This window comes from Apostichopus japonicus, chromosome 16, assembly GCF_037975245.1.
Source record: "Apostichopus japonicus isolate 1M-3 chromosome 16, ASM3797524v1, whole genome shotgun sequence".
Lineage (NCBI taxonomy): Eukaryota > Metazoa > Echinodermata > Holothuroidea > Aspidochirotida > Stichopodidae > Apostichopus > Apostichopus japonicus.
The window spans coordinates 2757558-2784820 of NC_092576.1; the positions used below are offsets into that span (position 1 = coordinate 2757558).

General features: G+C 35.8%; 2 protein-coding genes across 20 annotated transcripts in view; one reads left to right on the forward strand and one right to left on the reverse strand.

Moving 5' to 3' along the window:
- Window positions 1–3334, forward strand: part of LOC139982077 (uncharacterized) — a 38785-nt gene extending 35451 nt beyond the window's left edge. For 11 of the 13 annotated variants that reach the window (XR_011797972.1, XR_011797970.1, XR_011797965.1 and 8 more), the window contains 2 exons: window positions 334–417; window positions 1083–3334. The gene's annotated coding sequence lies outside the window, so the exon portion shown is untranslated. The remainder of the gene's footprint in view (window positions 1–333; window positions 418–1082) is intronic. The other 2 variants (XR_011797968.1, XR_011797973.1) reach the window with 1 other exon arrangement.
- A 2260-nt stretch (window positions 3335–5594) lies between these two features.
- On the reverse strand, window positions 5595–26734 carry LOC139982076 (calcium-activated chloride channel regulator 1-like). Of its 7 annotated transcripts, XM_071994599.1 has the most exons (19): window positions 26367–26734; window positions 25150–25369; window positions 23117–23256; window positions 21315–22386; window positions 18566–18815; window positions 17347–17659; window positions 15898–16030; window positions 15107–15281; window positions 13561–13693; window positions 13124–13236; window positions 12285–12512; window positions 10873–11059; window positions 10362–10471; window positions 9982–10102; window positions 9187–9305; window positions 8322–8601; window positions 7645–7842; window positions 7194–7442; window positions 5595–6401 (listed from the first exon to the last, which is right to left on the reverse strand). In XM_071994599.1, the coding sequence occupies exons 5-19, from the start codon at window positions 18755–18757 to the stop codon at window positions 5839–5841; spliced, it is 3114 nt and encodes a 1037-aa protein (XP_071850700.1). In that variant the 5' UTR covers window positions 18758–18815; window positions 21315–22386; window positions 23117–23256; window positions 25150–25369; window positions 26367–26734; the 3' UTR covers window positions 5595–5838. The 7 variants fall into 7 exon arrangements, with proteins under 7 accessions (XP_071850700.1, XP_071850703.1, XP_071850699.1 ...); XM_071994602.1 differs by lacking the exon at window positions 25150–25369 and having other exon boundaries at window positions 21315–21426; XM_071994598.1 differs by lacking the exon at window positions 25150–25369.
- Window positions 26735–27263: the final 529 nt, after the last annotated feature.

Sequence of the window (27263 nt, forward strand, 5' to 3'; positions counted from 1 at the left end):
CGACTTATACCAGTTTAAATCGACATATACCGATTTATATCGACATAAACCAATTTAAATCGATGATATGTAAATAAATCGGTATATCTCAATTTAAATCGACATCTACCAGTTTAAAGCGATGATATTTCGAATTAAATCAGTAGAAGTCAATTTCCTTGGACTAATACCAGTTTCTAGCAACTCAAAATGACATATATCTATTTAAACCGACATATCATCGATTTACCACATTAACATATTCCAAATCCTGATTTCGGTAATGATATATATATATATATATATGTCTATATGTATATTTTAACATCAAACAAATATTTTCTGTTTCGACAGCAACAGAAGAGTAACACGAGAAAGACGGCAGAGGATCAATGTCAGTTCCCGCCGGTGTAAAAATCATTCATTGACATCAGAAATGTAAGTATTGAATATTCATTGAGTACATTCATGATGGTGGCTGGATATTTATGCATATCTGCTGGCACCCTATGATCATATGAAGTTACACTTGTGATATGCCATGGAATGCTGTTAAACCAAGATTTGTCTTCAGACAAGTCCACCGTATCCCACACCCACAATATTGATAGCATATTTTGTTATTACACACTTAGGGGATTGTCATGAAATGCCATTCAATACAGTGAAGTAAACACAGTTGTTAATATCAGTAAGCCATTAGTTTGATTTGCATTCATTGTGATAATAAAAGATAACTAAGAGAAGCATAACGTGTGCGTTTAGAAAGTAAGTCATTTGACTGGCAACATAATGCAACTTCCAGTCAGTTATACGGATGACTATCAATGGAAATCGGATAAACACAGTTGAAAAATAACAGGGCTTGCAATCCTAAAGTCTCATGGTTCAAATCCCAATTCAATAATGCCTTGCTCATTAAAATATGAAATATTTTTCTAGTTCCCCTAACTGAAACTCCTGTGATTTCTTCATTTTACTTCGAAAACAACACTGAAAAATGATAGCACCTTCACAGAGTTTTCATTTATATACCCATCTCATTTCGTTTTACTTAACAGCTCTCTTCACGTATCCGTTATATATTGTTCCTTTTATTCCAGCTATTCCAGTAAAGCAGTTTACCGGTAGCTAACAGAAAACCCTTTAAGGGTAATGAAGATGCTAAACTGCTAACTTGGAGAACAACACAGTCACTGAACTGATTTTCATGGTCTCAACCGGGAGGAAAAGAACAATTTTGTGTTGGAGAAATACGGTGCTGCAGAGAAAAAAAACCAGTAGAATGACGATTGTGGATACTTTGAGGATGCATAAGGGCTTACTTTTCTGCCTGTTGTATAGTATTTTAATGACATGCTAAATGAATTTGGCCAAATTATTAACCTATAATAGTCACTCTTCCTGGTTAATGTTCCTTCGGTCTTTGGCCTTCGTCTCATTACTTCCATTCATAGACTGGGAAAGCGCCAGAAGATACACCAATCGTGATCTTGTTAATTACATTCTCACCTCGGTCACCGGCATCTTGACGCATGCACTGAATTTGTCGAGTTTCATGTACATCGGAGTTGGTGATGCTACAGCAATAGGGTTTGGAGGTGGCCTTGTTCTGACAGTGATTGTAGGACACGTTGTACTCGGTGAATCTTTGCGATGCCAGACGGCGGTACTAGTCATAATTGATTGTGTTGGTGTTTTCTTTGTTACGAAACCATCTTTTATATTTATGTCTGATTGCGAATCATGTAGTAGAAACAAGGAAATTGGAGCAGCTATCGCTCTGAGTGGCGCTGCTTTCTCTTCCATTTGGCCCATTTTTATCCGCAATTTGTCTAAAAAAGATACACTCTGTTGTTACCTTATGTCAGTTACTCATGGTATGTTCGGGATGATTATGTCTGGTTTGTGGACCTCACTAGAATGTGCATGGAAAATACCTGAAACTTTAACAGAAATCATCATCTTGCTTCTTTTTCTAACAACCAGTACTATTCAGCTTGTAGTTGGTGTTATATCAGTGGAACACGAACAAGTTAGCGTATTTGGAATGTGCATGACTTTATCAACTGCTGTTTCTTATCTTCTCCAGTTGACAGTTTTTGGAGAGGTTTTCGATATAATTAGTATCATTGGGGCAATACTCATTATATTTTGCGTAGCTTGCAGTTCAGTTTACGACATAATGAAGAGTGACTGATGTCACGGTTAATGGTATGGATTTCCTGAACGAAACAAGTTGGTTAATAAATGTCTAAAAAGCGGGTTTGTAGGGTAAAAGTTACTGTTTTTTTATGACGTGTAAAAGCAGTATTTTGTTGTTAAAGGCATGGCCAGCTATGTGTCTTTTGGTTGTTACTTAAATTTTTATAAGGAACAACAAACATATCGGCTGTATCAGTAGTAGAGAAAGCCAAATGCTTTCACGGCGAGGAGGAGAAACTGAGCAGCTGCTGATCTCTGAACAGATTGGAAAAATTGCCTATCAAGAACAAAATACACGATGGTTTGTGGTTCTGTCTAGAAATAGATATCTTGAGTATTTAACCACATATAACTGAGTTAAATTTGTATCTTTATGTTACTAAGTAAAATACTAACTTACCAACGCAGGATACCTGAATTATAACTGAACACATTCATGAAACAAATGACAATGTTCTTCTCTTCACTCGAAAGTCTTGAGTTTGTATAAGTCAAAGAATTTGTTTTCATATCAGTTAATGATTGGATTATTACTCTGTGTAACTTTAAGAATATCGTAAGCTCTCAAGTAACACATCAACTGATCAAGGTAAACACAATACAGAAACGACCTCACTGGAGGTTATGCATTGTTGGTGCAGGTGCAAATGCATGCTCGGTGTCGGAAATAAAATCTATCAAATGAATTAACAATCGCTACTTTTTGTAATAGTTTAAAATATAATATTTGCTTTAAGTTTTATACTTTGCAATTTTTTACAGTTAAAAGGGAATCCCTTTCTGAAAATCAATTTAGGTGTTCAAAATAACATATCATTACCTATGATAACAGGGTCAGTAATAATTTATTCTCAATCTACTCGTGATATGTAAAATCTGGTACAGTTTATTTATTAAAGTTTACTTCATCACAATATTTAAATAAAGAGCATACAATTTGTTATATTATCTTTTTCATATATATATATATATATATATATATAACAGTTAAAGCAATCATTTAAGTTCATTAGTTTATATAATTTGACATATTACCTCACTAGTTTCGATTACTACAATACTGTAGCAATGCAACTCCTTAGATTGACGGGAAAAACATTTCATGTCAGTTTTCAAACTAAGTTCCAAGTTTGAATCTTATTGTGTTTAATTATGAAAAAAAAACTAGTATCAGAGGTTTTACAATAACATTTAATTTTCAGCATTTATTTGATTAATAATTAGTTTCGATTATCGATTTCATATAATCTTAAGTGATACAACTACTACTAACACTTTGTTGCGAAGACAATTTTGGTTGCACGTGAGCGTAGTACTATTCATATAGCTATATGGATTGCAACCTTGATTCCTTTGAAGTATTACACAAATGTAGCCTATAATACAAATTGATATCTATATAATTGTATAGCAATATATAATTCACTTTGGCAAACCTGTAGTTGCTTTGTTTGCAGTCGGTTTGTGACATTCCATCTTTGTATAAGATTCTTTATTTTTTTTTTCTGGAAAAGTTAGCTATGTTCGAATAATTAAAACTCGAAACTTCAAGTGCAATTCCCAGACAAATGCAGAAAAAATAATTGTGTTTCCTAAGATGCATATATATTAAAACCAACCTTTAACTATTCATAAAAGAGATAAAAATAATTATATCACCTCACACCCTTATTTGAAAAGATATGTTTTGATAGTTTTAAAAAGTAGAAAATGTAGCCTCAAACTTATTATCTAAATGACACTTTGTAAAATATAGCAAAAATATCCTTCAAGACACTTTAACATATAACCAATGTGCACTACATATATTCAACTAAAGTCACAACGGAAGTGGAAGTAATTGCTGATTTCGACGACACAAAATTCCATATCTACAATTTGTGGTTATCTCTCAGACAGCATTCCAAACCCTTGTCGCAAACCCGGCGACCCACGCATCCATGCAGAAAGGTAAATCACGAATCCCCGCGCAAGGGTTCTACAGATTCAGCAAAACATTTATTAAACAGAGGATTTATAACTCGTTGATAATATTATTGAAAACAAAATTTAAACGAGTACGAAGCAAGCTTTTACTATTCCAAATTAGCATTAATTACAAAATAGTGTTATTAATTCGACTTAACTATTTAAATTAGAACTTAGAACACAACTCCTAACGCCCAGGGAGCCTTGCAACACCTATGACTGAAATGGTTAGCATTATGGTTGGGATTAGGTGGATAGAGATAAATGGAGAAGAGTTATCAGTCAAATTGATGTGAGCGTAATATGAGCGTTAGTGGCATGCTTTAGAATGAAGAGATGGAATAGGATGGAATGATTAAGTGAATGGAAGGAGATGAATGAATAATTTAGTAACAGTCATACGACGGTTCGAGGTTATTAACTCTTAATCTCTAAATATTAGATATTAACACAATCTTCTTCTTTTTTTCGTATAACAGGAAACGTTGCCTTCTAGAATTACATCCTTCTCAAGATAAATTGATATTTTCGATTTATTTAAATATTATTGGTGGCAACTATTTCGTTCAATCTCATCAGCATGTTACTAACCGTTCTATCAGCTGCATGCCATTAAAATGTAAATCGCGTGACCTAATTTTAGCATTGTTGGTGTGATTTGGTGACATGAAATAATACATTACGTTTATGCTAGTACCTTCCCTTTCTTAATTGTTCGAAAAAAAAATGTACATACAAGTCTTTATCAGGTTCAAAACAATATGTCACTTCCAGTTACCAGATTGATATTAATAATTATCCTGATGGTATATTAACCTTTAAATGGTTCTGCGCTTATTTATTTAAGTAGTTATATCTTTAATTGCACTCCCTCCACAGCCAAGTTGTTCTCACAACGAAAACTTATACTAAGTTGTGTGATCGTTCATTTGCCAAAGCTGGCCTTAAATTATGGAACGCCCTACCGCTAGAACTCCGTGTCATTCCTGCAGTTGGTTCTTTTAAAAACGTCCGAAACATTTTCTCTTGAATAATTATAATTGAAACTTCTTTAAGTTAAACTGCAACAATAATGTAACCATTATTCTAGCTTTACTTATATGTTGTTTTTCAGCTCAGTCGTGCACGTCTTGCGTTGTCCGCTAGAAAGTGTTTGTGCATAAACCGTTCATTCATCCATTCATTCATTCATCCATTCATCCATCCATTCATACATCCACATATCCATCCACCAATAAAACCATTCATTCATTCATTCATATTTATTTAAGAGTGCCCAGAACGCCAAATATTGTATAGATTGCTCGTTTTAATGTTGAAATTGAACGTGCATACCATAAATGTTTGCCGAAAGAACAAGTTGACGAAAAACAAAATATCACCTTAGTAAAACAGCAGTTCCAAAAAACTCTTTAATGAACAATAATACAATTACGATTGTCTTTTCAAGTATAAATTGAGTCCATCTTGCAATTCTGCAAAACTCAAAGACTGGTAAACTTAATGTATCAGTCTCTGACAGTCTGTAATAGTTGTTTCAAGAATTAGGAACCATTATGAAGAACAAAGACAGAGTCAGATTACAGTGAACGTTGAGTTTGCTGCAGTAACCACCATTCGTACTTGTTATAGTTTTAAAAAACACGTCACAACAAATTATATCGTAATTTCTTCAGCCAGACGAGACTACACTTTAGCTAGCATCACCTCACCAGCTGGATCATACTTCGCATACTCAGTTTTGGTATTTCTATCTTCGAATCTTCGCCAATTACGCAAAACATTTGCCAAGACTATTCCGAGTACAGTAATAAAAATAACTAAACAAACGCCACCAATAACGATTCCCAAACGCCTTCTACGGTAGTTGATTCCATTCACATCATCGTTATCATCTTTTCCCGACCGGGTCTTCATCTTTTTCTCCAACGTCGTTGTTTCTTCCGTCGTTGGTGATATCATATCTTCCAAAGGTGGCGGAATATATTGACGAAACGCCGCTTGTGCGAGATTTGACATGGATGCCTCGTTTTCTGCCTCGTCGATGGCGTATACACCTATCAAATATGACACTGTTTCCTTGTCTTTTGGAAACGATATTCGAAAAGCGATACTTTCTGGGCTCCCAAATGGTAAAGGCGATGAAAGATTTCCGAGGATGATGTCTACCTGATCTAATTGTTGATAAAAGTCCTGCTGTTTCCGCAGTCCCACTGAAGAATTTGACCAACGTATGATGTACTGATGTGCTAAAATAAAAATAAAATAATGAGAGAGCATTATATAACAATTTTATCTTTGCCAACATGGCCTTTCGACAAAGTAATCATCATTAAACTGCATATATTTCTTAAAGTTTACCGTGCTTATAGGAGGACAAACAGTTTTTATCATGAGAAGTCATTATGACCTTAGCTGTTCAAATAATCACTTGAGCCTTTAATATTAGATACATTTCCATGTGAGTATAGGTTAAAAAAAAATACAGCATTTTAACTAATTGTACCTCAAATATGCAGAATGGATAAAATCCAAGTAACAGAATTCCTTGCAACGTTTCCTCGAACTGAGTTCAATGTATTGTAACTATGTTATAGCGCTGGCTCAAACATAAATAATCCAACGTAAAAGTTGCTACGATGATTGGGTTTGGGTCTTAATGAACATCTTTAGAGAAGGAAGAATACCATATTACGGCTTTTACAATCATCATTGACGTATTCAGTAATAGACTGTGGATTCTAATTATTTACCTATTTTTTCTCGTTCAGCTTATATCAATGAGCGTCCATATCCCTACTAGCGCATAATTGTTTGATGAGACGACAATGTAATTTGACATTTACGAAGCCCATGTTGGGATTTTTCCACGCCCTCCATTTTATTTACTAAAGACTATTTAAAAAAAAAGTTACAGATCAAATAAGTCACCGTTAAAAGATGATTGGTTTGTAAGTCTTGAAGAACGTTTTATCATTCTATTTTTCCTGTCTTGCAAGGTCCATTGCTTCAAATCCCATTTAAGGTAAAATTATCCTTACCACTTCCAAAGTCGAGATCATCTCCAGGTGCTGTGAATTTAACATGGACAAGTCCTTCGTCAAATGATGTATTAAAGACCGTCAAGTCGGTAATTTTACTAGGCGGGATGGCGTCTGCGTCGGGGGTCCACCCTACTGGCAGTTCTGGGACACTGCTTGCTCCTCCTGATACCCCTCTTGTAAAGTTTGGAGCTGGTTCCCCTACCAATTCTGGTAGAGGACCACCGGGAAGAGCCAGTGTATCATTGCCTGCCAGGAGAAAGAGAAAGTAAATAGTATACAGAAAGTGACTGGAAGAAAATAAACCAGAAGATAAAAAAAGTCGAGATGATCTGTTTTGCACAGATAAATATGCCAAGGTTGAGTGATCAAATTATAAAATTACAAACATCTAGTCTACAACTGTGTGTATGTATGTATACATTTTATCCACTATACGAATGATACTTACCATAAACGCTGACGTTTCCTGCAAGAAGTACCTCTGGATCAAAATAACTTTTAATACCAGAAAATCGCCATGCTCCTGGTTTCAGAACTGTTGCGCTTCCTTGGTTTTCCACTTGTAATTTGAAACCATAGAAACCGGTCCCAGTAAATTGTGTAAAGTACCGGGAGTAAATTCCATCGTCCTTTGTGACGTCAGCACCTAATTTATTAAAGGAACAGATATGAGCATGTTGCTTTACATTTATAATTTTGTATATGTTTGTTGCTAGTTAAAGAAGGACCACATCCTAGTATCAAATATATATTTAAAAAAATACCAAAGTAGTTACTGTACCAGCTATGAGTAATAGGTGCAAGTGGACTAAATAGGTTATGGGAATGTACTGACACAATAGAACATGTACACATCTTAAACTCTGATGAAGTGCTAAGGAGTGGAACACTAAAAACTAAGTGTTTATAACTATACTGTTTATATCGAACCTTGAGTGGCTTATGAAATAATAGTCACATACTCTAAAATTCTGTCACAACAGTTTTAGCATAATAGCTACTTAAATGTTTCAAGGAGAAACAAATTCCACAACAAATTTGACATATGTGATGTCGTACATCCAGGAGCTGTATTACACTTGAATGTATTTGAAAATGATGCAGAACAGAGTAGAAGAGTCATACCGGCACCGTTGTCTAATAGTTGTAACTCCATCGCTTCTCCAGACGGTGTGTCTATGATACCAATTACGTTTGCGTTGATAACGGGATAGAAACCTTGCCTCACTTCAGCATAGACTACCAACGGTTTGTTGTTTTTAACGTCAGTTTCTGAGCTGCTCAGGTATGAATCAACTATTATAGGATCGACTCCCTCTTCAGACGGATAAGACGAAACGGATATGGGCACGTCATGAGCTTCGTTGGTTGCTAGATTTTGAATAATGTATTCCCATGACCCAGGCTGTTAAATTGTAAAGGGGTAAAGTGAGACTTTTACGAAAGTATCATTTATTTTAAGCAATTATGTTTTTAACGCTGGCTAAGATTGAATTTTTGAATGTTTGAATATTCAACAGATAAGCCCTCCTTACTCCATGATGTCTATTAAAGCATGATATTTGGTCTGATTTCGTATTCACGGTAGGTGTATAATTATAAAGCTAACATTCTCAGTATAATATTGAAATGTGCCACACCTTAGGATTGTTTCCTTAGTTGCCAACGTCCTCGACACTTTGTATTCAATCAAGTGCAGCTTTTAGTTTGTTGACATGTCAAGTAGCGAAGCAGGCTGGATTTCAAACATTTGCTTCAAACACAATATAGCAAATGCAATTTTAATATTAAGGCAGATGCTTCACATTGTACACGGTTGGTTGCAATCATCAAACACATTGCACGTACGAACGACTTTTTATTTGTGTGAGAGAAACAGCTTCATGCATCGATTATACTTAAACTTCCATTCATTTACCTTCCTGCCACCTCCATACCGTATCTCTTTTCAAATATAGTCGCAAAGATTATCGCTGAGTAATTTTCTTACCTCTGCTATACCGTTTATTTCAATCACTACCTTTCTAAAGGACACATCGTTATGATATTCATCAGACGATTGGTCAAATGTCTCTCCAGTCGGTGACGTTAACCGTACATCGATTGCAACTGATATTATGGAAAGTTTAAAACAAAAAGAAAGTTGTTTTAGGTTCAGTGCTTGGATTAAAAATGGTATTACGACATTTTAAAACAATCCACAATATTTCTCAATCCTTAAATAACCAGTCTAGCAACTTTATTTGATAGTTAGTTTCCCCTTAAAAGTTTGACTAGTAGAAAGAGTCAAATGGTTTTAACCAAAAAGAGATTGGTCTTGACTTGATTTTGAGGTGACCAATGTTGTGTAATATGGGCAAGCTTTGGTACCGTCTGATCTCTTAGTGATAATAGTTAAACAGTTATGAAACCATACGAGAAATATAATGCCTTATATTGGAAATCGGAAATTACTCGACATTCCTCTTTAAGCAAAACAAGCCAACCTATCCTCTTCCCTCTAGTGCCTTTCTTCGACCATTACATATATATAACTAACCATCATATTCGTTATCGCATCAGCAGTTAGATGTAAAATAATACTTTTGTAAGAGCAAATGCGCTAGCAAAACACATTCATGAGTCGCTGAAGTAACAAAGTAAGTAACACAACTAACGCGAATATAGAAGTTGTTGTAATATTATGGTTAAGTGATAGCTGAGTGCAACACTGCTACCAGTGAGATGACAGATTGCAGTTAAATAGTAATACCGCCATAGAAAATCATGATAATCATTGTCTCACCTCTACTAGTGGTGAAGTAAGTAAAATCGAAGACGGTCGCTCTTCCAAGAGTTGAATCAATGTAGACACTTTTCCGAAATTCTGTGTCGCCTACCAGAAACGACGCAACAGTAGATTGGAGCTGTTCAACAAAAGGACACCATGAATTGAAATATAGTTTATTTTATATATGATATCTTAATTTCTGCGTTTGATTAGAAATAGTTGCAAATGATGTATTACTACGTTTAAAGGTCTATCGTCGTCAAGTTCTGCATATCACATTAATTACAAGATTACTATTTGCACTTGAGTTTAGCAAAAACATAGATTGAGTTGTCTTAAAAAACCAATGCAACTGTATATCGCACGAGCTTGTCATGGGCAGATGAATAACTTACCTCTAAGCGCCGTTCATATTCTCTTGTACCACCACTCTCATACGATTTTGCGAAGGCATCACTAATGCCCGTAGATTCAGAATTGTCCGTCTGTAAGTCAAACTGCCCACCTTCAAGCAATTAATAAAAAAACTGACAAATACCTAACAACGACAACGTGAAGAGAGATTTTAAAAAATAGACATGATATGCTAGTGAAATAAAACCGATCTTGGCTTCCCGAACAAAAATTTGCCGTAAAGTGTTGATTTCCTTACCTGACTTGCTTATCTAAAATTGTAACACCTTGTTAGTTATCTTCATTCGTAATTGCATCATACTTTAGCTTGTTGTGTTGGAATAACACATTTTGTTTGTATCTATCATTACCCAATCATCATGCGTTTCTCTTTGCTAAGTAATGCTTTATTAATCAATCAATCAATTTATTGACTGAAACGTAATAAAGTATTGTTGATCACATTTGAAATGGAAGTTAGTTTTAAATTACCTTTCGATACAATATTCTTACCTGTTTCTTTAGCCAAGTTTTCTAGTTCCGTTGATGCAGAATTGCTGATCACGATCGAGTCGATGATCACTTTATTTTCTATGTATTCATACTTCATGGAATTTGTAAGTTCTTTTTTCCCATCCTCTCCGTCGGTAATCAACATAATCTTACTACCTCCAACATCAGAATTGCTTCGCTTCAATATCTGATTAAAAAGAAAGGAACAAAGCCGATTAAATTATAATGACTGTCACATTTTTTGCCTGGATACATCTAGGCACATTGAAGTGATTACGTGCATACCAAAAAGTGAACAAATACATAAGATAATGTTTAATGTTATGTTTTTTTTTCAATGTACCACCAGTGTTGATCACGGAAGACATTTGCCATTTAATGACTGCAAATGAAAGTGTTAGTTCTTACGACTAACAGAAACGTCGTAGAAACGGTACAATACTGAACGCATTTTGAAAACACGGTTCTATTATAAAAAGGTAGACCACGCCTAGATGTGAGTTCAGTGGAAAATATGCAACACTAACAGCGACGATAACACCGGTGTAACACATGCATACCACCCAAGTTTTAGTTTTAAATTCCATATTTGAGTTAAAATAACCACCCGATGTGAAGTTCTAATCCATAAACATTTGCGGGCTTCTTCCACATTCGTTTCGTAAAAAAAACCGCCTCATAACCTGTAGATATTTAGTACCATGGTCGCGTCAGCATGGTAATGCTGGTATAAGGTATGTATAATGCACATATACAATAGGCACTAATCCTGTAAGATATTAGTGCTAGTAGTGATACCGGTTGTTTTCTTCTCAACTAAATTCTTCCTCTGCGTTAGGCTTTATCATCGGACAACTACTTTCATACCAAAGGACTTTGGAAGCTAAATTTCTGCTAAACTAAATATACAATAAATATGGTCGGTTTTCCTTCGGTCAGCTTGATGGAACGTCAGTTGGAACTTGAGTTAACTGTAAGTAACTTAGGTCTTAGTATTATATAAGTAGCCTAGTCAGAGACCTAGTTCTAATAAAGTTGTGATATTAGACATAGTCAAAGAAAGACTTTGAAGATGATCGAAGGTCTTTAATACCAAGTGTAGTATTGTGTGGCCATTTGCTAGGTTTTGCACATTTTTACTTATAAATTCTTTCACAAGTGCTATCAGTAAAAATTTCAGCCAACCACGTGCTAATACACCAAGCGGTATAATAAATACAAATTTATCAATTCGTTTCAGATAGACACATCAAATTAGAAAAAATTATTTTTGTCAGTTGGTTGTCCTATGGATTTATTGACGCATACGTAACATGAAAACGAAATAAGGCAATTTATGAGGTATTTACATATTATTTGTGATTTTGGCTTGTAGCATTATAAGCCTAATGTTTTATGTCTGCATTGCTCACATTCAAGGCTTCTCTCATTCCACACCCAATACACGTCCCACCATCAGCGTCTTCTGGGACCAAATTAGCCAAATTCCTCCTCTGTGTTGGTGATGTTACCTCCCGAAGGTCACTCAGCGCTTTCCCTTCGTCATCAAAATCCACCAATCCAATGAAGGACCCATCTGGCGCAACGGAAGTGATAAAGTTGCGAGCAGCGGCTGCTAGCTTCATATGTCTGTTATTTGTCTATAGAGATATAACTAAGTAATCTATCAGTGGTATGATGATTGATAAAAGTCTAGTCGTTAATGCATCTCTTCCCATCCAACCTCCACCTCCATGCCCACACCACCCATAACCTACTTCTCCTTACCTTGAAAATCGTCTTTACGAAGAATTCAATCTCCAAGAGATGATCCAACTCATTGACAAGAACGCCTCAGAGTTGATAGGTCTAATGCCCTTACTGGATAACAGCGTGACACAGAATAATTGCAGAAATATCGCATTCAAGCTTTAGTTCACTTAAGGCCTTTACCTATTTGTTCTTTCCTGACTGTAATGACTTGCTTGATGGTTCCAGATATATTAAGATTTATTTCGTAACACTGTCCTGGGCTTACTTTTCGTATTTCGTGGTAATTAATACATATACAGAAATATGTACCAAGCTCTAACGCAGCTCAAATTCTTTGAAATCATAGTATCCCTTAAACATTGCAAAGGTTACACTGATCACAAGCAGTGATTTAAAAATGCCATCAATAAGCTGTCACTTCTTACCTCATCATCGATCAACAAGGGTTAGATTAATGAACCATTTTGGTGCCTAATATAAAAATGCTTTAATTTCTTACACTCATACTGCCAGAAGTGTCCAGAACAAGAACAATACGAAGCTTTTTAGCTCTAACGACATGGAAGGTTGGGGTTACGTCCTCAACTTCTCTTGGTGGATTATTTGTATAACCTGGAAAAAAATAAATGCAGTTGATGTCTTCGTTTCATTTAAGGGGTAAAAATCAAAGGTTTTCTAGGTGAAACATTTATCGGTATCGATGGTCCAAAAACCCTACCTCAGAGATTGATTTCTGTTAATGTAGATTTAATTTGATTCATTTAAAATGTGTACAGTTTTTTGCATCCTTCAGACAAAGCTGAAACTAGGTAACCTAAGGTTTAAAGAATAGACATTTCGTCAGAACAAAAATACATTTTTTCGTTTATGCCAACATTTATGATTGTATCAAGTTTAATTTCGTAAATAATGTGGTATTAAGTTGAATTAATCTACCATTAAAATCCGGGTGTTCTCGCATTACATCCCAGCTGCTTCTGCCATCGCAAAACTTGTTCTGCTTTGTCGGCGCTTCGCTGTTATGAAGAAAACTCGGATCGTCTGCGTCGCTGTCACAGAAGTTGGTAACCTGAAGATCAAATAACCATTGAGATAAATTTGTTAAGAAATAGAAGGAAAAAAATACTCGGCACAAGTTAGAAGTTTAAATCGTTCGTTAACCTTCCAACCTTTTTTACAATAATTAATTAGGTGGAAATAAGTTAAGGACAATGGCTCATAAAGAGAAGCTGAATCGATTAGCCTGCAATCCTAAAGCTTATGCTTGGAATGTTACACTTAAAGGTAATCGTTGTCCACATGTGTCTTATGATGTCAATCATGGTTATTTCAATAGTCAACTGAAAAGGACGAATCAGTTTGAGTCACAAAGAATATAGTATTAATAGCACAATGCAAATCTAAAAAGAATAATGTATGTAGATACTGTCTTTGAGGTTGTAATATCATTTATTGTAAGCATAAACATGACTATTCATCTCTTGCAATTTTGTATTAGAACTTTTTTTTTCGTCAGCGCTTGTGGGCTGTGACGTCCATCACTTTAATTCATGAGCCTTAAGAGACATCTTCTTAGTTACAATTTTGTGCTTGTTTAAATTAGCACAGGTTACCTGCATAAGAAGCATATTTAGTATTTAGTCAACTGTCATTACTTTACGATATGTGTGGGTATCACTTGACTTGAATCAGAATCTCTTTAGTTTTATATGACAACGCAAAATACCGGTGCTTGGGCACATGGTGTGTTCCAGTGTAGAATGATACTGCAATAAAAGATGTTCCACAAAATATTCAAGTTAAAAACATCTCAATATGTAATCTAAGTTGATTGGTGAAACCTTCAATCACTCCACAACTGTCTGACATGTATAATATGGAAGTCTGTCAGAAAAAAAAAATTGTGGGAGACGGGAGTTTCTTAACGAGGTGATTTTCACATCTTACTTAGTTATATGTAGACACTAGTCCGTAGCATTCACATGACTGTTTGCTCATTCATAATGACTGAGTAACTCAATCCATCATTTTTATTGAAGCGATGCCATCCGAATTGACTTTTTTTCTTTTCCTTAGATCTGTATCACACATGTATTTGGATGTGTGACATTTACACAGGTTACTCAAACCTGCAGGTTGAATGTTTGAAGAGAAATTTAGGTTAAGGGCAGAGAAAGGTAAACACGTCGATTGGTTTAGACTTGATAAATGAAAACAACCCTTGTAAAACAGGTATTTGGTATACATGTATAATTATAAGCTTCAACGTGGCTGATCAACGGGTTTATACATACAAGAACTAATCTTGATTGCGTTTAATACGATATTGAAATCAATGGTCGAGCCCCAACGACCAAATATATGACGCCGTTACATGCATTGGCTATGTAATTACTTCTGAAGCACTCTGCAGCCATCGTATACGTACTAACCATGCATATTTGAGTTCTTTTCAGATAAAAGGAAATACGTTCATAGGTACCTCTGGAAATATTACTGACTGCATGATGGAGCCGCTTATTCGGGGTTGTTCCCCAATCGCCTCAGTGAAGCATCCATTCTCGTATCCTACATGTATATCGCCCTCACATTCTCTATATTCACCTTCAGTATTGTCAACCTTCTTCAAATATTTGAGCCTCCAACCGGTAGGACACCTATTTATATGTACAAAAAGGTTTAACCATTCGTATATTCACACAAAATAGTTCAACTATTTCAACAAGCTTCTTAAAGGTTATCATGTAGTATATACACATCACATGTGTTAACGAGTGAAACATTGTTCACCAACTTCAATTTCCATTGCGTCAAACCTCAGACTGTTTTCCCCATGCAACTATTTTATTGTTTAAATCTAGATAACATTTTGAAATTTTCTTAGTCCCATCTGGGTTACCGTAGCGTCTACAAAATGTAAAATTCGTTTGGCGAGGATACCCAAACTGACCACTGTTTTCCCTTCCTCTTCACTTTTTGATAGCTGCCTGTCCCACTGCCGGTGGTGCTCTACGTTTTTTGTTTCCATGATCGATCACCCCCCCCCCCACTCCCCTCAATCGAAATTGCATATGTCGTCCATGTGATGTCGAACGGGTACTGCAGCAAACCAAATGAATATCGATGGAGAACAAATAATACATGAAATAGATTTCAACTGCAACATGTGGTCAAAATAGCGTACAATAAGGGCACATGCATAGACATTTAAAGCTATGTCACTTACACTACATATTTAATATATAAATTTCGTAATGACACAGGTAAACTTACGAGACAGGTTCCCATATAGAATTTGCTTCCGAAAAGTAGAAATATTCCGCTGCTTGTAGATCTATTCGTTCGTCAGAGTATTCATTAAAGAGTCCCCATCTGTAGTGGCCCCATTCATGCACAAGGACTCTTCCTAGTACGTACAAAGAGGCCAATCAACGGATTTGCATATCTGATCGTAAAACTTGAAGACTTGCTTATGGGCTACATATCAACTAAACACGCCACCATTTGTATTTCTACCACTTGACTTTTGACCACGATCATAACTTTTACTATATATTTTGACAATACTACTTTTTTAAACTTATAGTATTTGATATATTCGTTACTCTATAAAGGTTAGAAGTCAATTCAATACTTCGCTTTGGAGTTATAGCAATGTTCCTAGTGTGACCTACGGCATTTGACGTTTCGTTGAACTCTGCCCTTTGTACCATTGCAACCACATATTTTGATAGTATAAAACATTCCTATTATAGTTACGAAGGTTGCATGTTTATTCAATACATCCCTTTGAGTTAAAGCCAGAATCCCATTTTCACTTAATTTGACATTTGACCATTTTTTTTTTGACAACTGTCCCTATATGTTTGACTAGTAAGTATACCTTGAAAATAGTGTTCAAATTGCAGATTTTAAGCGTTTTGCAGTAAAGTGTCATCCACTTTCTGTTAAAATGTGGACGAAATTATTGGCGAAACCTATCGAGTTGTCTGGTTAGTCTAGTCAATCATGACGCATTGGATTGTGTGTTTAATATTTTCTGTTTGTAAGTCCTCAGTAGCAACTGGTCATAGATGTAACACATGTAAGAAATTATAAGACACGTCAGTTTAACGCTTTCTCTAAACACCCTTAAGAGTAGTCTGGCTAGTCCAGTCGATCATGATGCGTTGGGTTTTGTGTTTAGTATTTTCTGTTTGTAAGTCCTTCTAATTAGCAACTGGTCATAAATGTAACACATGTAAGGAATTATAGCACACATAAGTTTTAACTGATTAACGGGTACTCACCTGAAACAAAACCCTTGGAATCCCTTTTTACCCCTCCCGCAGACATGAACTTCCCATCTCCCTCCCTCGTTCACTCTACTATGGGTGACCCTCAAGCCTCGCTTCTCAGGAACATTATTAATTACAACAAGGCAACCTACAGTCCTATTGGGCTGAGATAATAGTCGTAATGGGCTCAATAGGCTGTTTATATTGTCAGCTCCGTTATAATGTAGATCTCGAGTAAAATCAAGAGAATTCTATTATTTGTAATACTGTCTGCATGAAAGCTGATAATTGTTATGGCGTATTCTTTATATATCAAACGTCTGGCACGTTTGAAGCTATGTTGAAAGAGTAACCAATAGTACGATCATTATGCCTAGATTGATGTTATATTTGCACTTCTTCGTCTTAGTTTCTATTGTTCTCTGTAAAAATGTAAAAAACCTACCATAGTCACCAACCCTTGCCTGCAAATGTCGATAAGAAAGTAGAAAATTTGACGTCATGTGGATGTAGAGTGATTGTTCACCGCATCCAGCAAATTGTTTGGTGTATGGTAGGGCCGTATTGGGTCCATCCGGTGCGAATCGTGGGTTATGTGGCGCTATGATGAGATCTGCTCCATTGAATGTGGCGTTACCAGGTGAACTATAAGTTGACTTATCTGACCAGGTTTGTGGTATCAGGATAGTAACTTCCTTAAAAAACGCCCTCTTTTTGGTTGCGTTGTACAAATATGATGACCCGTTGGTGAACATATCCTGATGGTAGAGGATGTTCATGATGTCTTATCAGCTCGGAATGATACCAAGTTGAGATACTTTAACTTAAAGGTGTTTCAAGTTTAATTTTCGAGAGGTGAAATAATTAATATTACATCTACATTTCCTTAAAGGAGATATTTTCGATGGCTCTAAATTTATCTGACTTTGAGGTATTCTAGCTTGTAGCTCTAACATTAGCAATCGAATAACACTGATAGTGTAGAGCAGAAAATGATCTTGCTATAGAGAGTGATACATTGTTTTAATACTAATCGTTAGCACTGTGCCGATGAAACACTTACAGGGCCCATACATTGTGTAGTTTTGTTCTTCAAAAGCTTACACCATTATTTTATATAGAAAACAAAATCACCAACTTCTCGTTTACTTTAAATCATGAAAAGCCATTTAAACAAACACCAGTGTTGTTCGCCACTTTGATACAGAAACTAGTTAATTATGTGGTTTTCTCCTTGCTTATGAAATAGTTATTTGATGAGTAGTTCTTCATTTTGTTTGTAGTATTCTTTGCTTCTCATGTCACTTTGACCAGTTATATAGTAATATTTGTCAGCATTGTTAAGTGTTGACTAATAAATTCAGTTACAGCACAAAAGATTATGAACAATGACAGTTACCGTATACGGTCACTGCAATACGTACACTTTCAACATTATTTGTTTTAATATAAGATAAACAGTTTCCATTTACATTAAACTTATGCCCTGTACCATACGTTCATGGTCAATAAAATCAAAACATAACTTGATCCGCATATCGAAACACCACCAGCAAAAATACCAACAACAAGTAATATCCAAACAATAACGGTATAGCAGGTTCGGTATCGTCAACTTCAAACTGAAATTTTGAACATTGCAAATTAATGTGCTTTCTAGTTACCTTAATGATATCAATGATCTTGGAATTTTCTTCTTCATCTGGGTGAATAGCTACCACAAGTCCTGTATATTCATTATTCACCAGTTTTACCCCGGATGGTTTCGTAAGACCTACTGAGGGCTGCACTGCAGTAAGGATTATGACAGATAGTAGAAGTAGAGCCAGCAATGCTGAATCATTGGAGGCCATCATCGGTTCCCTTTATACGTACATGAAGTCACATGGGATGACAATTCATCAAATAGCCGTGCTAATGAGGGGAAAGAGAAAAAAATCAGCAATGTTAGGCTACTGGAAGGACTCCAGAAATACACATTTTAGTGACAGTTCGAATGTTTCATATCTGAAGAGTTTGGACGATTTGATCCTTAATAACAACAACAGACTACTTACTGACTTTCAGTTACGATGTGATGCTATATTACAATAATATAATATCCATATCATGAAAATTGGATAGTTTCGAAAGTTGAACCAAATTATTAGCAAATGTTATTTCACTAAACTATGGTTGAAGTTAGTATTCGAATGTTTCATTTTCCTCTACTCCCGACGCTTCTCGGTTATAAAGTATTACTTTTCCACGTATGTTAATATAATATCCAGAGACTATACTTACAATATTGCAAACAAAATATTTCTTCAAATATTAGGATGCCTCGTAGGTATACGTTTAAGTTCCAATGGTCACACTTCACAGATTCCCTTATTGAAATTTGATATGGTACTCTTTCGGCAAAAGTCAATCTTTTTACTGATGCATGCTGTGTTCTGCGTGCAGAGTAGAAAACTAACTTCGAAGTTCGCACAGACACCAAACTATCTATGCGGGGTATGATTGTACATGCACGTGTGGAACTTGGACCCGATAGTATATCAAATATGTATTTTACACATTGTTTCAACTATAGACTTTAAGCTTTCGGCAATATTTATTTAGGAACTGTCTACTCGTAATATTGGTAAGGCAAACAATGTAGATTTGTCTTAAAGCGACATAAGGAACAAGTGAATCAGTATGACTGGTAACTGAGGTAAAAACTGTGATAATAAATTCACAATTAAGAAATTATTTGGCCTTGTTTTACACTGTAAAGTTATTATAATACGAGGGATCAAGTGAGAAAGCTAACGGTTTAATGTTGATGCAGATCAAAGGTGTTAAAATGGTATGTCTTTACACACTACTAGTAAATCATCAGATAACTTTGTTTGCCATGTAGATGATTATCTAAAACGTGCAATAAAGACCGATCGTTGAGAGAGGGTGTGGGCAAGTGGTTAAGGCAGTGGACTTGTGTTCTGAGGATTACAGGTTCGAGCCCTGGCCAGATCATTGCGTTGTGTCATTGGGCAAGGCGCTTTATCTCCATTGCCTCTCTTCACCCAGGTGTATAAATGGGGACTTGCGAGGTAACTTGTAAATATAGTTGCGTACGCCGGGTTGTGGCTGCACCCTATGGGAAGTCCCCCGGGGGACACGTGGTCGTGGTGCACTGTGGTGCCACAGGAGAGATTAATTGAATTGTGGAAGTAGTCAATATCTGTTCGATGTCAAGGTTATAATCCAGCTCTGAAATCATACAGGAGAATACTAAATGTGAAGACTTTCATATAGCTAAGCTGACTACTGCCGTAGACAGTAAATATTAAAACCTGCATATAGTAGCTATGCTGACTGCTGCCGTAGACAGTAAATATTAAAACCTGCTTATAGTAGCTTAGCTGACTGCTGCCGTAGACAGTAAATGTGAAGACCTGCATAGAGTAGCTTAGCTGACTGCTGCCGTATACAGTAAATGTGCAGACCTGTATAAAGTAGCTTAGCTGACTGCTGCCGTAGACAGTAAATGTGCAGACCTACATAGAGTAGCTTAGCTGACTGCTGCCGTAGACAGTAAATGTGAAGACCTGCATTGAGTAGCTTAGCTGACTGCTGCCGTAGACAGTAAATGTGCAGACCTGTATAAAGTAGCTTAGCTGACTGCTGCCGTAGACAGTAAATGTGCAGACCTGCATAGAGTAGCTTAGCTGTCTGCTGCCGTAGACAGTAAATGTGAAGACCTGCATAGAGTAGCTAAGCTGACTGCTGCGGTAGACAGTAAATGTGAAGACCTGTATACCCGTGTGCCACCCTCCATATCCTGGTTGTTTTCACCAGGTTTCCTGGTGAATGAGACTTGAACAAAATCCTGGTAGAAATAACCAAGATATCCTGGTTAAATTTGCTGGTTTTGATTTTGCCACTATTCTGGTTATCCTAGTTAATATCAATGAGTATTTCACCTCATTCTGTCCTGGTTGATGTGACTACTATCCTGGTTAATATCAAGCGTATTCCACCTATTATAGGTTAAATTAACTAACATTTCCTAGCTGGTGCCAATACTTTCCTGGTTAATACTATAGATCGTTTCACCTTTTTTTATGGTTCAATTAAACATTTCCTGATTGATGTGACTATTAGCCTGGTAAATATCAAATAATTTTCCACCCCATTTATCATTAATACTATTGGGTATACCACCTTATCCTCGATTAAAGTTGCAATGTATTCAAATTATGGAAAGGCAAAACATAAATTATAAGACAACATAATCAAATTTACTGAAAGTTTATTACTTTTGAAGTTTGAGTAAATAAACATTGAAAAAATAGTTAAATTAATTCCTCAAATATTTATACGATGAAATTCTATAAGAAATGCAATACTGAAGACAAAATGTTGAGGACATATGTTTCACATTACCATCGTCACATGCCGCGGCTTGCTTGACTTCAACTGTGAGGTATAACAGGGAATACCAAGACCTTGTTCAGCACTTTTGCACAAGGAAACAAAATCACTTGAACAGTTTTTACTACGGAACAAGAATTGAACAAAGTTGACTCAATTATAGGTCACGTGCTATGATTTTACTAGGGCAAATGGACCCTTTACCTGTCTCCTAATATACTTTATCAAAGCCTCTCTCACAATAACCTGTATGTTACGACAAAATCCAGCCCTGCAGCAGTAGCTACTTTTCTTTGAACTAGCTAGGAAGGTCTTAAAAGATCTATGTTCATATTGTTGTTGATAAGGATGACCTACTACCAAATATTTTTTTTTTAGTTTAATTATTTATTTATTGGTAATTAAATTATATTCCGAATTTAATAACCAATATATTTTACTACTTTGCACTGGCAAACCGAATATCTTTAACCATTAACTATGAAATCTATGCAAGGCTCTGCAAGTCAATAATGATGTTACCAACGATACCATTCATGGTTTATTTATTAGCTCCTCCTTTGCCGTCACATTCTTGTGCAAACTATTTTAACTCAAATACAAAGTGGTAATTGTGGATTATAATCTCAAGAAAGATTAATTTGAAAAGATTTTGAACAAACAGTTGAAGAATACATCGAAGTATCCGTTAACATGAACTTTCTGAAACTCCGACCCCTAACCACCATCTTCATCCTTGACAATAATTATGATCACATTTGCATACATTCACATATCTGTCCGTGGACAAGAAGCATTTTCAAAGAATTAACGTAACCGACTCCTAAATGACCGTGCACATAAAATTCCTGAACACCTCTATATGTCTCTTCATCACAGGTCATCTCTGTCCAGTTTCATTGAAGTTGTACTTTGTAATTGTGGAGAGAGAGATGGATTGAAATGGAACTTTTTCTCATAAACAGCTACAATCACATTCCTGATGTGCATCGTCCGAGCCAGAGATATGTCTCTATTACTGCAAAGCTGTCTAACTACTTCTTGAAAGAACCAAAATTCAAATCCTGTGCACAGATGATTGATTCTGTTTGTAAAACGAATAAATCATAACAATCAACGCAAGTTATTTGTTAACATCAATCAGATTTGCTAAAAATAGTCAATGGTGGTTTGTAACTTTATTGTTATTTGCTTGGCTTATAGCCCATATCAAAGTCTGCAAGCATTCTTGCATTTATTGTTCTCAATGAACAAAAAGGGTGTTGTTTACATGCAACTACATAAATATATGGTAACCAGTCTACGGCAAACTTCAAACGCTTCAAAATTTGGCAATAATTTTGTTGTTGTATACTAGTTACAGCTTTCATCATATGATTTTTTTGTGCACAAGCCAATGATTGTCAGGGGTCATTATAACTAAGTATTGTGCGCTCCTGTCGTGGTACTTTAAAGTGCATGTTTTCATGGAGATCTATAGGGATGCGAGTTTTTCTGGATATGCGTTACATTTAAATCTTGGAAAAAACAATGAGTGAAGCGTTATAGACATTTTATGTGTATGACACTGTTCAGGGTTAATCATGTTGGGGTGCGGGAATTCTCTAGTATTGAAAAATTATTTCTGTAATGGTTTGATCCTTTCCGGTACAGTAGGGTCAAACCAGGGTATAAAGCATGAACATTGCAGCAACATAAACGAACATGTTCACTCGTTGCAAATCTTCTGAAGTAAAGCATATCAGTATTTTGGTATGGAGATATTTTACTTCTACTGGACAGTATTCAGATGCATTACATTGAACGGTGCTTACAATCTGAGGGCTAAGTAAACTGCAGCCAGCAGTTTTTCCATGTATTTTTCAATGGAATTGGAAGGCTCAAGGTGGTGTTTCATTTACTGTACTCTGTCATGGCTGTAAGCTCCTCTTGGGACAAATCTTCTATTCTATTTCTGCCAAAACAAAATAACACATAACAGCAGAAAAGAGTTATTTATTTCTGCACCTAACAGAAGCTGGTCACATATGTTAGGAAATATTTTAAAAGTAAAACAAAATTAATTCCAAGGTCTTTACTTAGTTTTAAACCATGCTTAAATACTTACCAGTTTATATATACCCAGGTTGTAAACATTCCTCTTTGGAGAGATGTATGACAGGGCAGTGTAAATGTGTCCCTTTTTGAATGTTCAGAAAATCAATGCCATATGGGCAGTTCAGTTTATTGAGATTTACACCAATTTCATGATCTGCTGTGCCTAAAATGGAAATATAATCTGCCTAACTTACAGTGCTCCAATACCTACTTTTGGGGAGTATAATTGTAGTATACGAACAGCATGAGATGTAATATCCAACGGTTCATATTCATGTCTGTTTTATATTGCAAGAAGTGTATATATGTGCAAAGATGTGACCTAGTTATGTAGTGTTTCATTTTTACATTACTCATGTGGATAAAACTTACATGTGACTAGGGCTAGACACCTATATCATTGTATGGATAGGCTTAGCCTAATTAACTTACAATTCAGCCAAAACCTATTACAGTTTGACACACCAGTACCCCCCGCCTCCTCCTCCCCTACCCCAAAGCATTGATGTTGACCAATTTATATTGAAGCATAGTCTAGATGAAAATTTACAAAAAAAAGAGTTTCATGGTTTTTATAAATGAAAAGTTTAAAATTATCATTTTCTCAATAAATTTACATTATCAATACATTTAACCTAATGTAGCTTCATTGCAATACATATAACCTAATAAGGCTTAATTGCTATAGCCTAGCCTGACCGCCTGGGTAAGTTTTACACTAGGTTAGTCTAGGCCACTACAATAAATGCGTCATATGCAAAAGCCATATTTTCTTCTTTCACTGTTGGCAATCACTAGTATAGCCATTTCCCCAAACATGTAGACCACTAGTGGTCTTAACATATCCACTGTTTAGCTTAGGCCTAGTCTTTTTAAAAGCGAAGGCAAGCTACGGGAACTAAAGTGTGCTGACCCATGCGTAAAAATTGCTGTGCATAAATGTGTGGCTTTCGTTAGGTGTGCCCTCAGAACTCACTGTACACCACATTTACTCGCATTTGGTAGAGTTAGAAGCGCCCTTGATTTAGCAAAGGCCAGGTCTTGATTAGTATGAGTATGATTCACAGTAGGCATACACTTTCTTAGGTCTAGTCCTGAAGGTAGCATGGACACCTAAGCCTTAAAACACCCCAATACTATAACTTCCTTTTATTTACAAATATGTAAGTACATGCTTGCACACGGGTCATTTTGGAGAGAAATAATTGTAACTTTGTAGTTTTCGTGAAATTGGCTCTTGCTGTAGGTTGTCATGGCGAAATCGTGTATTTCTTAGGGCAGTCGGAACTTCGCAGTGTTCCGAACTTCGCAATACTGACTATGCTTAATAATTTAGCTAGGCTATTCTATATCTCATAGTCAGTAGTATGGTCACTGCGAAGTTCGGAGACCTAAGCATTTAACACCCCCAAAACTATAACTTTTTATTGACAAATATGTAAGTATTTGCTTGCACACGGGTATATATATATATATATATATATATATATATATATATATATATATTAATATATATTAATATATATATATACATATATATATATATATATATATATATAGTGCGTTCGTGACAATGATCTAGAAATAGCCTCCCCACCTCCAACTAATGTCCTTCTTTAATCACTTCTCCCGCTCAAACTGTAACATGCAATGTACATGTCTAAGCAAAATGGCGGCTAAACTATGTTTGACACATCATCAAATTTGAATGCCGTAGATTTTCATTCGAAAACGAGCATAGTTTACCTACCTCAAAATGCATACGATTCTTCCAGAGTTGTGTGTACACGGTGATTAAACTATGCCTCTACAGAACACAACATATACATTGCCACAATTATATTTGACACTCGTATGTAGCCTGTTCGGTTTTCTGCAGTTTTTGGTTGGTTTATTGATCTGTTTTACTTCCACGTACTGTTTCAGGTATATCATAATCTCATTTTGTCACTCTCAACGGCATACAACGGCTACAAAACATGAAAATGAGCCATATAACGGTCTACGTTGCCAATATATATATATATATATATATATATATATATATATATATATATATATATATATATATATATATATATATCTTCACTTGGCCAATGTTTACAGTAGTGTGAGAAAATAAATAAACCCGCATATCGAAAGGTGTTGACAAGATCACGATCAAGACACGTACACAATTGGATTTAGCCCAACGGTAAAGAAACGCAAAGGGATGTCCTAATCAACCTTTGTCTCTATCTTCCATGCATCCGAATGAACTTGCACATTTTTGGCTGAATGGGTTAAGTGAAGTATATGAGCCAAGATATAGGTCTGACTGACATCCCAAGTGGGTAAATGTTAATATCTAGTTGTATATTCCGTTACGGGTATGCACTATGACTAAATAATGCATAAAGGTTACAGACCCCAACAATATACAAAATTAAAAATATGTTCAAGGGGGGGCGGCTGCCCCCTTGCCCCCCCCCCCCGCCCCTTGGCTACGCGCCTGATTCCAGTAGTAGCGATCTTTCTGTTTGAAACCATTTACATTTTGCGTCGACCATTAATAAGAAAAATAAAAGAAAAAAAAATGTCCACTGGTTCTCCTTCAGGTCAAAATTTATCTCTGTTGTGTGTTCCTTTTTATCCAGGTATCGCAAAAATGAGGTCAGCTTTAATTTGTTAGTGTTTCCCATATACAGTTGGACGGGAGATTTAAGCAGCTGAAACTGTTACCCCACTATGTGACCTAAGATAATGCAAAATGTATATTATTACAATATATAAGTGCGCGTTAGTGCCAATGATCTAGAAATAGCTGCCCCACCCCAACCTTCCTTCACTCCTCCCGCTTAAACTGTACAGTAATGTATGTAGCAAACGCATACATGTTTAATGCAAAATGGCGGCTAATCTGTGTTAGACACAACATTAATTTGAATGCTTTAGATATTCATTCGAAAATGAGCATAGTTTACTTACCTCAATATGTATACGATTCTTCCAGAATTTGTGAAGACGGCGATTAAATTATGCCTCTATATAGAACACAAAATGTTCATTGGCACTATTATAATTATATGCTCTTCGTATGAAGCCTCTTCAATTTTCTGCAGTTTTTGGTTGGCTAATCAATGTTTTACTGCCACAGTATCCTTACAAAACAGGAAAATGTTCCATATGGTCTTTGTTGCCAGTATATATCTGTCTACACTTTGCCAATGTTTGCAGCAGCATAGTAAAATAAGCGCACGTGCATATTGAAAGGTGTTAACTAGATCACAATCAACACACATACACATTTGGATATGCCAGACGGAAACAAAAAGTGCAAGGGCATTTCCAAAACAACCTTTGTCTGTAACGTCGGTGCTTCCAAACGAATTGTTTTGGCTGAATGTGTTAAGTGAAGTATGAAAATTGTACAGGTATAAACATAGTTCAGCAAAATGCCAAACTGAGTCTTCCGTTTGCCAATGCATCGTACGTTGTGTAATCGTTGAACATAAATCTACCTGGGAGTATGTGTGTCTCTCATTTAACTCTATCTTGTTTTATCGTAGGCTAAAACCAATGTCATTTGGGGCAAGCGAGGGGTGGGTGGGAGAGACATTTGATTGGGGATCCCGATTTTGTTTCCTGTTTGAATTCTTTTACATATATCATATCAGAAAGACAAACATAGTGCTCTTTTACAATTTTTCCAGTAGCATGATTCTTGTTTATTGTCCAATATCTGGACTTTAATACATTTGGACAATATAACCTTTCATATATTGTAAGACAGCCAAATGTTCGGTGGCCTAAACACAAATATCGTTATCGCAGTGTAATAATGAGTTATTATTTGTAACAAGCGCGAGTCACGTACGATTGCTA

What these genes read in the sequence shown, in the direction of transcription:
- LOC139982076 (XM_071994600.1), bottom strand. Translation starts at nt 18,757, where the DNA reads ATGATGGCCTCCAATGATTCAGCATTGCTGGCTCTACTTCTACTATCT. An exon ending in TCTATATGGGAACCTGTCTC is followed by an intron (nt 15,282 to 15,897) that starts GTAAGTTTACCT and finishes ACATATAAATAG; the next exon opens with GTGTCCTACCGGTTGGAGGC. An exon ending in GAATGAGAGAAGCCTTGAAT is followed by an intron (nt 11,060 to 12,284) that starts GTGAGCAATGCA and finishes CTTTTTAATCAG; the next exon opens with ATATTGAAGCGAAGCAATTC.